At 40.6% G+C, this 16,224-nt stretch overlaps 1 protein-coding gene across 1 annotated transcript in view; it reads left to right on the top strand.

The window, feature by feature from the left end:
• The window catches only part of LOC120852643 (small conductance calcium-activated potassium channel protein 2-like), a 169,903-nt gene that overhangs the window by 33,034 nt on the left and 120,645 nt on the right, over window positions 1–16,224 (top strand). The window contains exon 4 of the mRNA XM_040225980.1: window positions 10,667–11,085. Within this exon, the coding sequence (XP_040081914.1) occupies window positions 10,667–11,085 (419 nt within the window). The remainder of the gene's footprint in view (window positions 1–10,666; window positions 11,086–16,224) is intronic.

Here is a 16,224-nt window from a genome sequence, read left to right as displayed (position 1 = left end):
GGAATGGGTTGTCATTTCCTTCTCCAGGGGATCTTCCCGACCCAGGGATCAAACCCGGGTCTCCTGTATTGCAGACAGACTCTTTACCAAATGAGCTATGAGGGAAGACCTATTTTTATAGACCTGTACATAGTATGTATGTGCTCAGTTGCTCAGTTGTGTTTGACTCTCTGTGACCCCAAAGAGTCTTTGGACTGTAGCCAGCCAGGCTCCTCTGTCCATGGGATTTTCCAGGCAAGAATAAATACTGGAATGGTTGCCATTTCCTACTTCAGGGGATCTGACCCATAAACCAAACCTGTGTCTCCTGCATTGACAGGCAGATTCTTTACCATTGAGCAACCTCGGAAGCCTACATAGCAGTTGAAGGTATTTTAAATTACATGTAGACATACTTTTAGCTGCTTAACAAAAAACTCAACTAATAGTGGCTTAAGCAAATGGAGTCTGTGGTTGCTGACTCAGTGGCTCCAGATGTCAGGGATGGCACGACAGTGATTCTTTTCACCTTTTTCTTATGATCACAAGATAACTTCTGCAGACCTTGACATCACCTCTTTTTAGGGTCAGAGGAAGGGGAATGAAGCATCCTGTGCCAGTAAAATATCATTTTTATCTAAAAAAGCAAAAGCATTCTAGTGAGTGCCCCTGCTTATGATGTCTGATCATGACTATATCACATGGCTACACATACCTGCAAAAGAGTCTGGGAAAGCGGACGTTTCTATAATGGAGATGGAAAAGAGAGAAAAGAGGGAAGGAAGTGGCACAGTGTTGGCCATAATGTTTGCTGACTGTTTATTTCATCATTACAACTACTTTCAGAGACAGCAAATAGCATTATCTCCATTTTACAGATGACAGAAGAAATAGGTCCATGAAGTTCACATTACTTCCTAAGGTCCTGTAACAAGTTAGACCATCTGGAAGCTGAGCCTGGCTTTTTTACATTCCAGTCCAGTTCTTTACACTCTTCCCCCAGGGAAGAGTTAGCAATTCATTGATTAATATTTTAGTGCAGCAGTTTGGAAATCCTCTTTATTGGATGCAGAAAGCTCTCAGGACAGCATGAGTGCACAGGACTGCCGGGGTGGCAAGAGGCTCCAAAAGCAAGAAAGGCTCCAGGGTGGGTGATAAGGAAATCTTCCCAGTTTTGCTCAGCAGTGAACCCAGAATATGAATTCTAAACATAGCTTTTCTGGTTTTCCTCCTCCAGTCCTGGGCTGAGGGTCTTGGCAGGAATCTCAGTACCATTGATGTCCTCTCTCTTCACCTGTTTGTTCTTGACCTAGTCTGTGGCACGGAGCTGTGGTCTGAATTCTTCGTTGGTTTTTTCTTGTACTGTGCTGTGCTTAGTTGCTCAGTCGTGTCCGACTCTTTGCAACCCCATGGACTGCAGCCTGCCAGGCTCGTCTGTCTATGGGGATTCTTCAGGCAAGAATACTGGAGTGGGTTGCCATGCCCTCCTCCAGGGGATCTTCCCAGCCTAGGGATTGAACCCAGGTTGCTCACATTGCAGACGGATTCTACATTGTCTGAGCCACCAGGGAAGCCCATGAATACTGGAGTGGGTAGCCTATCCCTTCTCCAGGGGATCTTCCCGACCCAGCCAGCGAACCAGAGTCTCCTGCATTACAGGTGGATTCCTTACCAGCTGAGCTACCAGGGAAACCTGATGCCTTAATGAGGAGATCCTCATTATTGGTCTTACCTCTTTAGTGACTTTTCACTTTCATCCAAAAGTTGGTTTCTGAGTAAGGACTCTATCTCTTTTTTTGCGTGAACACGTTTTGTGTATTTTCCTTTGGGCCACTATCCCCTTGATATCCAGGAACTCAGCTTGGAAGTTCTTAGTCCTGAGTTATGTGAAGAGTCCAGGCAATGGATGGGGAAGAAGGGGGAGGTACCAGGTACTAGTTTATGTTGGAGCCTCCTCTGTATTTTTCTCAGTGTCTTCTTCATGCCTCTCTTTCGGCAGTTTCCACCAGCACAGTAATTACTCATTTATATTTCACTTCCTTATCAAACACCAAGAGGCTTTTGAATCTTTGTATCCATAGAACCTTACAAGCAGAAGCATTCAGTAACTGAATGAACAGCAGAACTTGGTCTTATTGAATATTTGGTTTAAAGGTTAACCAAGAAGTCTTATTTATTTTTTGTTCATGTTGTTGAAAACAGTTATGTAATGGAATGGTTCAAGGTTTTGCCTCGGTAAGCCGAACACTTTCGATATAAATTGTATTCAGTGCGTTTCATGTCTGAAGATTATCATTTTGAACATCAGTTACTGCTTTCTAGTTTATCAGGTTTGTACATATAAACGATTTGTTAGGGTTGCAAAAGTCTAATGAACTCAGTCATTCTCATTTTCCCTTCCTCTCTTCTTTAGTCATTTCCCTTATTTTTGTTATTAATTAACTTGCATTTATTCATTCACATGATTCCACAATAAGAGTATTTTTTAAAATGTATAATTGAAAGTCTCCCTTCCATTTCTCATCCCTAGCCACTCAGTTTACCTCCACTAAGCAACATTTATCAGTAAGTTCTAGAATATTCTTTCAGATGTTTTTTGCACATACAAATATGAATATATGTTCTCCTATTAACAAAGCTACACACAAATAGCATATAGAATACTTTTATTGTTGTTGTTCAACTGAGTGACTTAATAGACCATTTCCTTGAATAATATATAACAATTTTATCATCTTTTCTAAACAGCCTACTGATCCATTTTGTGGATATCTCTAATTTGTTTAACCCTTTGCCCTTTTAGTGGATATTGAGATTATTTCTAGTCTTTTGCTAATATACAATCTATGCTACAAAAATATCCATACATGTTTATTCTCACATATGTAAATATGTCAGTAGGACAGATTTCATCTAAGAAAATGAAATTGCATGATCAAAGAACATGCACGTTTATAACTTGATAAGTTGCCCTCCCTGGGGTTGTACTGACTTACACTCCCACCCACAGTGTACGAGCATTCCTATTTCTCCACACCTTCGTTAGTACAGTGTGTTATAAACCTTTTAGATATTGTTCAGTATGACAGGTCAAAACATGGTATCATATTTTCCCCTTATGATTGAAGTGGAGCTTTTTTTTTTAATAGGTTTAGGAACTATTTCTATTTCCTTTTCCATGACCTGCTATTTTTATCATTTGTTTATTTTTCTGTTAATCTGCTCATCTCTTTCATAAGGAATTATAGGAAATTTTATACAATTAGGGAAATTAGTTTTTTTGTGTGTGGTAACAGTTATGAAGAGTTTCCCCATGTTTTGGTGTTTGTCTTTTTTATTCTCTTTATTATAGTTTTGGCTAGGTACAGAAAGCAAAAAGATTAGTGTAGTCAATTAAAAAATGTATCAATATTTTCTTTTAAGACTGGTGTTTTTGTCACAATTAAAAGGCTTTCCTTAACATAATAAAGAACAATATGAAAAAGAAAATACATATACATGTATAACTGGATCTCTTTTCTTATACCTAAAACTAACACAATATTGTAAATCAATACATCTATAAAAAGTGAATAAATAATTTAAAAGGCCTTCCTTTTAGTGAGCTTGCAAAATAATTCTTACATGATTTCTTCTATTATGTTAGTAGTTTAGTTTCATTTTTATATCTAAGTCTTTCATCCACCTGGAATTTTTCTTGATATATTTGGTGTGAAGCATCCATTCAACTTTATGTTTCTCTAGTCGGCTATTTAGTTGTCCCCAAATCATTTTTTAATAAACTGTGTTTTCCTCACTGACTTGATGGTCTGCCTTACAATACTGTGAATTTCCTGGTATGTTGGGCCTATTTGGTCTAGTCTTCTATACTGTCCCATTGGCCTCTCAGTGAGTTTATGTCCCAGTACCACATGGTTTCAATCATTAACTTGTTTACTAATCTATCAGAACTGCTTCTCCATCTTACTCTTCCTTTTCAGAGGTTTTTTGTTTGTTTGGTTGGTTATTCTACCTATACTTACTTTTTTAACAAATATATGCCTAAATTTATTTTCTTCAGAATGATTTTCACGCACCACTTCTGTGCTGAACACTGCTGTGAATTCTCTACTGGAAAGGAAACTTTATATAAGACTCTGTCCCGACCTTACTGAAGAGAAAGAGCACACGTTGAAGGTGGCTCGCCTTCCCCCTCTGTGTGCACAAGTCTGTTCTCTACATCTGCATCTCTGTTCCTGCCCTGCACACAGGCTCATCTGTACCATCTTTCTAGGTTTCATACACACGTGTTGATATATAATATTTGTTTTTCTGAAGAATTGAGAGAGTAGTAGGATTGATATGCATACACTGCCATGTGTGAATAGATAACTTGTGGGAAGCTGTGTAGCACAGGGAGCTCAGCTCAGTGCTCTCTGATGACCTAGAGGGATGGGTTGGCTGGGCAGGGAGGTTCAAGGGGGGCGGGGGATATATGTATATAGCTCACTGAGTCCTTGCACAGCAGAAACTAACACGACATTGTATGCATTTCTTCTCCAACTAGAAGGTGGCTGAGGCATTGCTGCTCAGTCCCCCACTCTCCTCAGCGGGCTAAGCTGAGGTCCTTGTGCCAGCACGTGCTCTGCTCACACGGTGGGCCTGGGCCACCCTCCTTTTGCTGCTGGCTCTCGCTGCTCCCAGGTCATCTTGGACAGTGAGCCTGAAGCAGACTGTGTGTTGGATCTCTGAGCAAATGGAAAGCAGTGCCAGTGGAAAGCTTGTGATGGGATTTCTTTGGAGAGCATGTCCTGTTATGCCTACAAATTACTCTGGCAAAGACCGGTAACCACAGCTCTAGAATTAAAGTAGATGAAACCATCATGCTTTAGCCCTAGAATCTTTCTTCTTTGGTCAACATCAAAATGAAAAATTCATATATTCATATAGAAATGGTTTAATAACTGTCATTTTGACTACTATAACTCCCCCCACAAGTTAGCTTAAAAGAGATCGTCTATGTATTGTATGGGTCATATTGAATGTAACGGGAATATTTTTACAGTTGGATTTTCATTCTTGACCTGGAGTCACTTGATGAAACTTTAGAGTGTTTTCTTATTCTGTGTAGAATATTGGGTGCCTTATCATAGCTCTGAACCTGGTAAATATTATTTGATAGTTTAGCATTGACAGCCCTCACCCTTGACTCTAAAAATACTTTCTTTTCTTCCTGCTTCACAGACAGGCTTGGCTTTCCGGCTACCCTCCACATTTGGGGTTCCTCAGGACTTGGCCCTGTGTCCTATCCTCTTCGTTTCCTCTAATTTTTCTTTTGATCTCATAAAACTACCTAAATACTGATGCCTTCCAAATTTATTTCAATAGTCCAGAGTTCGCCTCTGAGTGACTTGCGTATCCTGCTGCCTACTTGGCATCTATACTTAAATGGCAGTGGCCAAAATGGAACCGCCCCTGCTCCCCATGTCCAGCCCACTGTACTCAGGACATAGCACCGACATCAACTGTGTTTGTCAGAGTAGAAGCTCGCTCGTCTCTGATTCTCTTTTTTTGAATGACTGCCACGTTCAGCCCATCAGCAAGTTCTACCTAGATCTCCAAAATATTTCTCTAGTGCACCCACTGTATTCATTTCCATGACAACCCTCACTAATCCTGGTGCAGGTCAGGGGGATACTACCTACCAGTCAGATGTAATACAACTTCCTAACTAGTGTCTTCCCTTGTAAACTGGTTTAATCTGTAAATGACATCATGGCGTTCCTTGCCTAACACTCTCCAGCAGATTCAGTGCCCTTGGACTGAAATCCAGTCTTGACACTATGGTCGTCAAGGTCCCACATGTCTCTCCACTTTTTCTCTTCAAACTCATCTCCTTTCTCTCTGCCCCTTGACCTGCCACTCTGGTTTTCTTACATTTCCTTAAGCATGCTAAGCTTTTGTAGCTATGGGCTATCTCCTCTGCTGGAATGTTCTTCTTCTGGCAGTTTATATGACTGGCTCTTCTCTTTTTCCAGGTGTTGCCTTAAGTGCTATTCTCAAGATGACTTCCCTAATGACCACACCTGCTGTCTTCTCCAATTTATTGTTCTCTATTTCATCTCTTGTTTGTTTCCTTCATGGCGGTATACACAAACATAATTACTTTAGTAAATTGTTTTACGTCTGCTTCTTTGATTTTGTTTTTCTTTCTTGGTGAAAGTTAGTTCCATGGGGCAGACTGTCTGCTACAAATCCTATCTTGTGGCTAATATGTGGCAGAATGCCAGGCACATAGTGAGTATTCCGTACACTGAATATTTAGTGAATAAATGAAAAAACAAAGCAGCTATTAAGGATGGGGGTAAGTGAAGAGTAGAAGGAAATATTTCTTTCTTTAGCACTGAAGTATGTACGGTGATAAAACCAAGAATTAAAATAATTTCAGGTGTTGATTAAACCCCTGATGGTAAAAGCAACTACACGATAGAAAATTTCTCTGGGGACATTATTGAACATGCTGTCAAATTGCAGAATTATGCTGCTGCAATGACTTAGCATTTAATAGGATGTGTTCTCTACAAATTTGGAAAATATCATAGATTTATTTCACTTGTGTTCAGTGTTAGTATTCTCATCTCCCTTGAGCATGCTCAATTAGCATTAGGACCTGCCTAGTGATTAGGGTAATCAATATTAACTGAGAAACAGCAAGGCAGTTCATTTTCCAAGTGTTTATAATTCTTTACCAGATAGATATGGAGCCTCGCAGACGAGTAGAGTGACAGTCTGACAAAGAAATCCTTATTGTCCTCTGTGCTGGCAGCTATAAGGGGAACACACAGACATCACGGTGGAACAAAAGGGGGAGACTTGGAGATTTGTCTCGGCCTGGATGGTGTCCTAAGGAAGCTGAGACTGTGGAGTTTGGTCTTAAAGGAATACGAATTTGCTCAGTGGACAGACTTTCCTTAAGACAGACAAAGACAGGGAAACATGATTAGGGTAGTGTGTTCTGAACCCTACAACCAGAGGGAAATGTAAGAGGAGAAACAGGCAATGAGTTTGAAGAGATAGGCAAAACCAGATTGCTGAATTGACAGGGGGAGGGTGGCTTGGAATGGTTTTAATCTTGATAGCGATAGGATTATATAATTTCCATGTTCAGAAGGTCACTGGAGGATGGATGATGGCTTCCAGTAGGAAAAGTCTGGTTGTAGAGGTAAAAGGCATGGAAGAGGTCCTCCTGGACCTCTACAGAAAGAAGAGTCAGAGATGAAGCTCAGTAGAGAAGGGGCTCATGAATGGTTGTAAGGGGAAAGGGCTTTTTTTTTTTTTTTTTCGGGAAAAATGAGATAGATTCTTCAGAATGGCAGCAAAATTTTTTAAAAAAGCAATGTCACACAAGCCAAGAGAAGAGATCTTTTTAAGAAAGGAAGAAATGATTAATATCAGATCAAGTGAGATAAAGATTAAGTTGTTTTGAGTGACACTTAGGCAGAGTTGTATTGGTGGGGTGATGGGTGATGAGGACGAAAGCCCCACGGAGGTGCTGGGGCTGAAAGAAAAGTGAGAAAATGAAGACTACTTAGGGCAGACACAGAGCCGGCGGGGACTCTGTGTTGAAGTGAAGTCATTCCGTCATGTCCGACTCTTTGCGACCCCATGGACTGTAGCCTACAAGGCTCCTCTGTCCGTGGAATTTTCCAGGCAACTGGAGTGGGTTGCCATTTCCTTCTCCAGGGGAATCTTCCCGACCCAGGGATTGAACCCGGGTCTCCCGCATTGCTTTACCTGAGGGAAGCCCTTGTTGTGTTGCTCTGATTTTAATGAATGGCGGGGATTTGAACTTGGTTGTACCGTCTGCTGAGAGGGAAAAAGCACAGGAACTGGGCTGTCGGTGGAGGGGAACTGGATTTCGGTGGAACATTGCTGTAAATAGATGGAACAGAAGAGAGTGGAAATAAGGAGAAAGGATGAGATGTAGGTGAGCTTGTGGCTGAAGTATAAAATGGAGGTATTTCTGATAGTGTGGGCAAGTGTACTGACAGGAACAAAGTTGGCTCTGCAGAAAAAGAGTCCTGTCTGGAGCAGAAGCTGTAGGGGTCCAGGGATGATGGCAGAGATGCTGAGGGTTCAGCTGGCACTGAGAGCACGCGCCTGTGGTGGGCCCAGCCCACCTGCACGTCCCTGATGGAAAGTTCCCAGGGCAGGCCCACCGGAACACCAGGCAGAAGGCTGCTGAGGATACTGGCGACACAGTGGTTGCAGTTCTAGGGAGGAAGGAGTGAACCGGCCTCGTTAGGGAAGTGAGCAGGAAGGGCGATGGAAAGGCCTGGAAAGTGGGGGTAGCCTGTGTGAGGTCAGGGGACCAAGAGCTCTGGGAGTGATGGGGGAGGACCAGGAGAAATAGGAGCCTGGAAGTAACATGTCAGCACTATACATCACTTTACCACTCGCCTCAGAAGGCACTCATTCTGCACTGATGCTGCTATTGCCCAGAAGGGCGTGGGGAAAGCCTGTCTTGGAATCGTGCTGAGAATCTGTAGCACAGCTTCTGTCTATCCGGTGTCTTGATGCTTATGACTCCTTTTGGAGGTGGATTTGATTTGTTTCCAAGTCATTCAGAGCCATGTTTGGTAAAGAAAGGAGACAAACTGGGTAATATCATTTTCAGTAGAAATGGAAACGTCGGCTTAAATAACAGTATTGTTTTTCTTATGTGACTTACACTGGCCCTTGATAGCACTTTACCAAGAGTAGTGATAGGGTTTCTAGAATGTATAGAGCCTCTCAAAGTAGCTAGTTGGAGGAAGACATCCTTTTGGACATAAGCATCTCAAGAGATTTTGGATTCACATTCCTGAAGAGTTATAGAGTATCCTGTAAATACTCACTGGTAAACAGTTTAGAAGGTTTCTACCATTATATCTGTACAATCTTTTGTATATCTTTATTATTGAAATCTTTTATGCCAGTGTGGTAGTGAAAGTGGTGAACTGCACAAGAATATTTCTGTGGCCAACTTAATGGCTTTATTTATGATCTGTTTCTTTCTTGGTAACTGGAAAGTCTAATTTTTACTGTCTCTTAGCATTTATTTATCAAACCCTCTGAGCTCCCTAGGTAGAAAGTTAATGATAAAGGCATACAGAAAACCATATGTTGCCATAATTTGTTGAAATTTTGATAAGAGATCCTGCTTATTCTCCAACTTTTTTGAAGTACCAGAAAGAAGTGATCATTTGGTCCTCAAATTCCTGTCCTTGCAGGTAGCATTGATGGCAGTGTTTGAATGACAGTATGGGCAGTAGCTGTGACCTGCAGGACAATTAACTTAGAATGGGAATTGTTACCATCTAAGTGCTGGTGGGGGAGGAGGAGAACTTGGCAACCCATTCCAGTATTCTTGCCTGGAGAATTGCATAAACCGAGGAGCCTGGCGGGCTACAGTCTGTAGGATTGCAAAGAGTCGGACACGACTGAAGAATCTTAGCATGCAAGTCGTGGGGAGATGACTGTTTTGACTCCAGAGGAGCAGAGATCATAGAATCCAGTCATCGTGAAGATCTGCTCAGCCAACTTCCTTTGCAACTCACTTACCTGAGAATGCACTGTTCTCACTTGGGTTGCTTTCTTCTCGTGCTTTCTACAGAAACTGGCTTCCTACCAAAAGGCAAAGAATATGTCATCTCTCTCAGTGGGAGAGCACTGTTGGCATTCTGGGCAGACAGGTCTGTTTTGTGCGTGGGACTCTCAGAACTACAGTGAGCTTGGCACCGCTGGCTTCCTGGCTGTAAATGCCAGTAGCCTTCACAAGTCACTGTGGCAGTCAGAAATGTCGCCACACATTTCCAGATGCCCCTGGCTGTTTATGATCTAGAGCCTGGGGGACTTGTTTACTGAAGAGCCAGGGAAGACAGGAAACATTCTTTTCTGTTCCTTTTATCATCTATCTGTATTCTTTTTCTTTCCTTTCTTTGTTTTCGTTCACTGTGAAGTGAGGAATGACGGAAGTAGGGAAAAGGAACCTTTATTATAGAAAGAAAGATTGAAAACAAATTAATAATCCAAGGGAAGGCTTCGGGAGAGCAGAAAGAACGAGGTAAAATATAGAGCAGTAGCAAAGAAGCTGGGTGAAACGTTTTTGCCACATTTGTCTGTGGTCCTTTGTGATTTTCTTTCAGAAGCCAAAAATAAGATTATCTGTAAGAATGCTCCTGTATTGTTGCATTAGAGGGTATAACCAGTTGCCCAGGCACTGTAAATAGATTTCACTGAGAATATGGCTAGAATTGTGCAAGGTTTAGATCTAGATTCTCAAGGAGAAGAACAACTTGTTACAGGACAAGTCTTTCTGACTTCATCTAAGGGGGGTGGGGGGGGAAGGGGCGCGGTACATTACTGATAGGCCCCAGTCCCTTCTTTTTAAATGATATCACTGACGTGATTATACAGGAGCACAGACTCCAAAATAGCTTCAGCTCCTGTATAGTGAGTTTGTAATTTTAATTTTTAAAAAATAAAGTTCTTCTGTGCCAATGCCATTTTCTTAAAATAGTGTACCTGGCTACTAGCATTTAGAAGTTAAGACCTAGTGCTCGCCATGATTGCTTAAAGTCACCTGTGATGTATTTTAAAAATCTGCACTAACCCTTGTGGACCATTCATGCCATACTGAAGCTGATTTTCTACTTTATTTTTTCAGTTGTTCATGGTGGACAATGGAGCAGATGACTGGAGAATAGCCATGACTTATGAGCGTATTTTCTTCATCTGCTTGGAAATACTGGTGTGTGCTATTCATCCCATACCTGGGAATTATACGTTCACATGGACGGCCCGGCTTGCCTTCTCCTATGCCCCATCCACCACCACCGCTGATGTGGATATTATTTTATCTATACCAATGTTCTTAAGACTCTATCTGATTGCCAGAGTCATGCTTTTACATAGCAAACTTTTCACTGATGCCTCCTCTAGAAGCATTGGAGCGCTTAATAAGATAAACTTCAATACGCGTTTTGTTATGAAGACTTTAATGACTATATGCCCAGGAACTGTACTCTTGGTTTTTAGTATCTCATTATGGATAATTGCCGCATGGACTGTCCGAGCTTGTGAAAGGTAAGTTTGTTTCTTTTCCTGAGAACATAATTTGCCTTATAGTGTCCTTAAAAGCGGGAGAAAGAACACATTTTAGACCAGAAACATGTAGAGACTTACGCTTGAAAATGTGGGATTCTATTATGAGCTTCTTTTAAATGAATGAGAAAGAACTTTTCTTAAGACACTTTGCATACAGCAATGCCTTGATGATTATGTATTTTTCTTTCTAATCTGACCAGTTTTCAGTAGAGGGCTGCCTTTTGCTGCCTTTATAATCAAAACTTGGAGACCTTCACATTGTGTAAGCAGACTTCTATCAGAAATGCTTGTCTAATGGTAATACTGAGTCATTTTGGCGCCTCTTTTGTTATAGTGTTGATTATTGTTGAGACAAGTGGGGATGCCTCAAAGTGCTTTGCTGATTATAGTGCCTACTTTTAATAGTGTTCAGGTGATTACAGATAAGGGGCTGATAGGTGTATATTTGGTTTTATTGAACTCTCAACAGTTAGTGAGAAGGGTCCATGTGTATTAGATATATTGTCTGAAGAGCTCTGGTAGTGCAGAGCTAGCTGCAGTCTCAGAACTGCTCAGCGAGTCTGGGTTCATCAGTTACAGCATCTGCAATATTAACCTTGCCATTTAACAAACAAGCAGAAACAGACTTGTTACGTAAATGGGAGGAACTGGAGAGGGAATCTATTGTGACCTTGGCGAAGAAAATTCCAGTTGAAATTAGCAATAGACATATAGCAAGGACTTAGAAGTTTCTAGAACTATTAAATGTTGGAATGTTGGTGTTTGTAGTAACTAGGTCTTTTTAAATTTAGCTTTTGAAAGAAACTCAAATGTACACACACATATATACAAATAGTTTAACAAAGAAAAATATCTGTATGAAAATTGTTGCGAAAATAACAAGCCCAGAACACACCTCCCCCATTTCTTCTTTCCAGAAGCAATCACTTTAAATTCATTTAGCCATTTCCTTGGTAACTACTTTCCAAAGTTCCAAATGATATTGCTTGTACTGCTACTTCTAGATTTTTCATTTAGATTTTTCGGGAAGCTGGGGTTTTAGTTTTCTTTCACTTTCATGTACACATTGCTTTCTGGACTCTACCCCCACAAAAAGTAATGTTTCTTCCCAGTAAGTTACATAAACACCAATCATCTATATTCCATAGTTACATTATTATTATTATTACTGTGTGAACTGCACTTGTAGTTGAACTATGTGGTATATTATAATCATTTTGCCTTTTCTGCACATCCTTTTATTTTCTTTGAAATTAATAATCACCTCTTTTTATTTGCTTAGTTTTCTTAGTTTTTTATTCAATTAGTTTTCTTAGTTTTTGCTAATTTTCTATATACTTGCCACTAAGTCATATGTAAATCCTTCTACATTATGTAAATATAATTTTACTAGATTTATATATATATTAGGGAAAATCTATCAATTTTGCTTCGAACTTGAATGTCTGGGGACTTTCTAAACTGCTTGTCAGTCAAAGTGGAGATTTCCTTTGCTTTATTTGTATGTTGCATATGTTTTTTTTCTTGAACCTCATTTTTCCCTCTTTCTTCACTTATTCCCTCATTTTAACAAAATTCATCTTCTAGTAGCTTCTGAGGAAAGGTGGTGTGTGAGAGAGATTTTTTGAGACCTTGCAGGTATGGCAACTTCATTCTTCTCTCTTGCTGGATGGAAAGCTCTAGTTTGAAATGCATTTCTCTTGGAACACTGGGGATTTCATTTACTTCTGACATCCAGGGTGCAGCAGTCTGATGCTCTTCTCATTTTTTAATCTTTTTTTTTTTTGATGGAAACTTTTAGGATCAGTAATCTAAAATTTCAGCAGGGTATGCATGCTCAGTCACTCAGTCGTGTCCAACTCTTTGTGACCCTATGTACGGTAGCCCACCAGGCTCCTCTGTTCATGGGATTCTCCAGGCAAGAATACTGGAGTGGACTGCCATTTCCTTCTCCAGCACAAGGGTATATCATGGTGTAATTATTCTATTCTAATGCAGTGAGCCTATCCAATCTTGGAATTAATCTCCTTCAGTTCTTGGAAATTTTCTTGAATTATTTAATGATTTTTGTTCCTGTTTTTTGTTGTATAGATATTGGTCCTTCTCTATGAGTTCTATAATTTTCTTATTTCCCTCTGTGTTGTCTTCCACCTGTTTTTGCTTCATATATAAAAGATAATCTCAATTTTTCTTTCAAGGTCTTTCTTTTGGAATTTTATTTCTTCTTGACTATATATTAATTTCCATTATCTCATATTTAATCTTCAAATGCCCATTTTTTAAACTAGCATCACACTTCTTTATTCATAAATGTACTGTTTTATTTCTTTAGAGATGTTAATGGTAATCTTTAATATTTTTTCTCTTTGTGTATTTTCTGTTTCCCCAAAGATGTACTTTTCTGGGTTTTTGTTTGTTTTTGTTTTGGCTTCAGTCTTTTTTAGAAGTTTTCCTTCAGTATTTAGGTAACTTTAGCAGTCCCCTTATACTTAAGATGGAGGAACTAAAGACCTGATTAGAAGCTTTCTGTACAGATCTAGAACTTGTCAACCGTGGACTTCACTACATGGTGATTAGGGTGGGAGCATAGAACATCGATTTCAGTATCTTTACATAGTTTTAATCCGACTGACTCATGAAATATCTGTTTTGAAAGTGAAAGTGTTAATCACTCAGTCCTGTCCAACTCTCTGCAACCCCATGGACTGTAGCCCGCCAGACTCCTCTGTCCATGGAATTCTCCAGGCAAGAATACTGGAGTGGGTTGCCGTTTTCCAAGGGCTCCTCGAAACTCAGGGATCAAACACAGGTCTCCTGCAATGCAGGCGGATTCTTTACCATCTGAGCCAACAGGGTACTGTCCTGCAATGAAGGTAGATGCCTGGGTGATAGTATTGTGGAAATTGAAAGATGGAACAAAAAGAAGAGGTTTCATTTAGTATGTGAATATTTATCATCTTCCTAGTTGCAGTGGAGTTAGGCTGACTCTCTCCAGTGCGTAATGCCCTGTAGTCAGCTGACAGACCTTGGGTTTTACCTCTCCAGACAAGAAACTTGCAGACTTCTGCCAGGTTGGCGAAAGGCATTACCAGCAACACAGAGGAGAAGCAGGAATCTAGGGGTCTAGCTGCTTTTGTACAGTATTTGAACCTGTCCTTTCACTGAAATCTCCATCATCGTCTCCTCTCACTGAGGTACCGGTGCCGAGACTCCTGAGTCTTTGGTGTGTATATGGAGGGAGGGGCAAGGTTGCTGGTTCTCAGTGCAGATATGGCAACTTTCTGACCAGTTCTGGTCTAGAATTCTCATTTCTCAAGTCAGGTAAGCCACTTACCATTGGTCAGTTGGCTTTCCAGCTACTTTATTACCGTCTTGTCACTCGTAGCCCACGAAGGAGCTATGCTTTTCCTGTTTGCTTTCTAGTCATTTTAAGAGGGTTTAGGGAGGGAGCTGAGGCCTGTGTGTTTGTTGAGTCCACCTGCATTTATGAGAAATTCCCTGGTGACTAGCTTTTATTACTGTGTACCTGAACCTGTTTTAAACCTTCTCTACATAAGTACGATATTTGAGGGATTAAAGATTTTCCTTTTAAAGAAAGGTAGACCCGTTATAGTGTGCTTTGTTCCCTAGCAGTCATAGTACTTAGAGGCTTATGATATTTGCTGGAGCAGCTGTACCTGTAACATCTGGAGAATCAGTATGGTAAACTTTAGTTGATATACCTGTGCGGTCTATGAAGATGACTCTTACTTTAAAGTCGTGCATAGTGTTAAAGCATTAGTTGCTCAGTCATGTCTGACTCTGCAAACCCACGTGCTGTAGCCCGCCAAGCTCCTCTGTCCCTGGAATTCTCCAGGCAAGAATACTGGAGTGGGTAGCCATTCCCTTCCCCAGGGGACCTTCTCAACCTGGGGATCAACCCAGGTCTCCCACATCGCAGGCAGATTCTTTACTGTCTGAGCCACCAGGGAAGCCCCAAAATGGTGCATAACAATATAACAGTGGAGATAAAAGCGTAATCGAACAGTTTGTACATCTGGTGCAGCTGGTCCCTACTGCATCTGCTTCCCAAGGGCCAATCACATAACATAGCTTCGGTATCCTGCACAGGTCATTCATTTTCTTTTCAAAATGGTTCATCTTAACTTTTTGATCCATTGTCCCCAAATACAGAAAGCCCAAGGCAAGCTGTGTCAAATCTTTTCACATCCCAAAGTATATGTTTTTTTTTTTTTTTTAACACACTGAGGTTATTAGATGACAGACCTTCCCTGTTTTCATATAAAGAGGCCCAAGAAAGCGAAAGTTGTGTTTCATATTAGGATTGAGTCTGTAGCCAAGAGTTACCTAATAGACCAAATCCATGGGTTGGGGAAGGGAGCACGCCCAGACTCATGACTGGGACACTGGGGCTTAGTGTCAGTTGTACAGTTTAGAGGCTGAACAACCTTGGGCCATCCAATTTGCTTCTTTCTGCCTTGGATTCCTCATTGCAAACTACGTGGATTTATCAACTTTTCTCTTCCAAAGATAACATTTTATAATGGTACAAGTGTAGAGAAGAAAATCATTAACCAGTGTTGTGATAGTAGGAGATTTTCCCTATTCTGTTTTTCATTAAACTTCCCATTTTGTTGCACAGATCTCTAGACTATAACTTGTAAGATACAAAGATATTTTTAAAAATTTGCTTTGTTTTCGCAAGTTAATTTTGAATGTGATGTAGCCTGCATATTTCTCTTCCTTAGCTGCTTGCTTTCTGGCCTGCCTTCCATTCTTTTGTGAAATTTGCAATACTGAAATATAATACACAACTCTCCTGTTATTTGGTTTGGAATTTGGATTTGTATGAGCTCTACCAGGCCCATCTTTGAGCCCTCCAAACATTCTTTCCATATACAAGGGTATTCACACCCGACAGAACTTCTCTTCTTAATTAGAATAACTCTAAAAATATTTTTTTAAAGGAGAGAGCTTTTGAGAGAGAGAGAGACAGGCAGATGGCTTTCTGAAGCAGTTTGTTTTGCAAACCTATCTGTCCCCTTCTACCAAGTAGAGCACATATAGATGTTTCTGGAAAATGTTCTCCACTAATGAGGAGGCATCCTATAGGAGGCA

This window comes from Oryx dammah, unplaced genomic scaffold (assembly GCF_014754425.2).
Source record: "Oryx dammah isolate SB20612 unplaced genomic scaffold, SCBI_Odam_1.1 HiC_scaffold_26, whole genome shotgun sequence".
Classification (NCBI taxonomy): domain Eukaryota; kingdom Metazoa; phylum Chordata; class Mammalia; order Artiodactyla; family Bovidae; genus Oryx; species Oryx dammah.
Note: the sequence above shows the minus strand (reverse complement) of the source record. Positions and strands in the feature narration are given on the sequence as shown.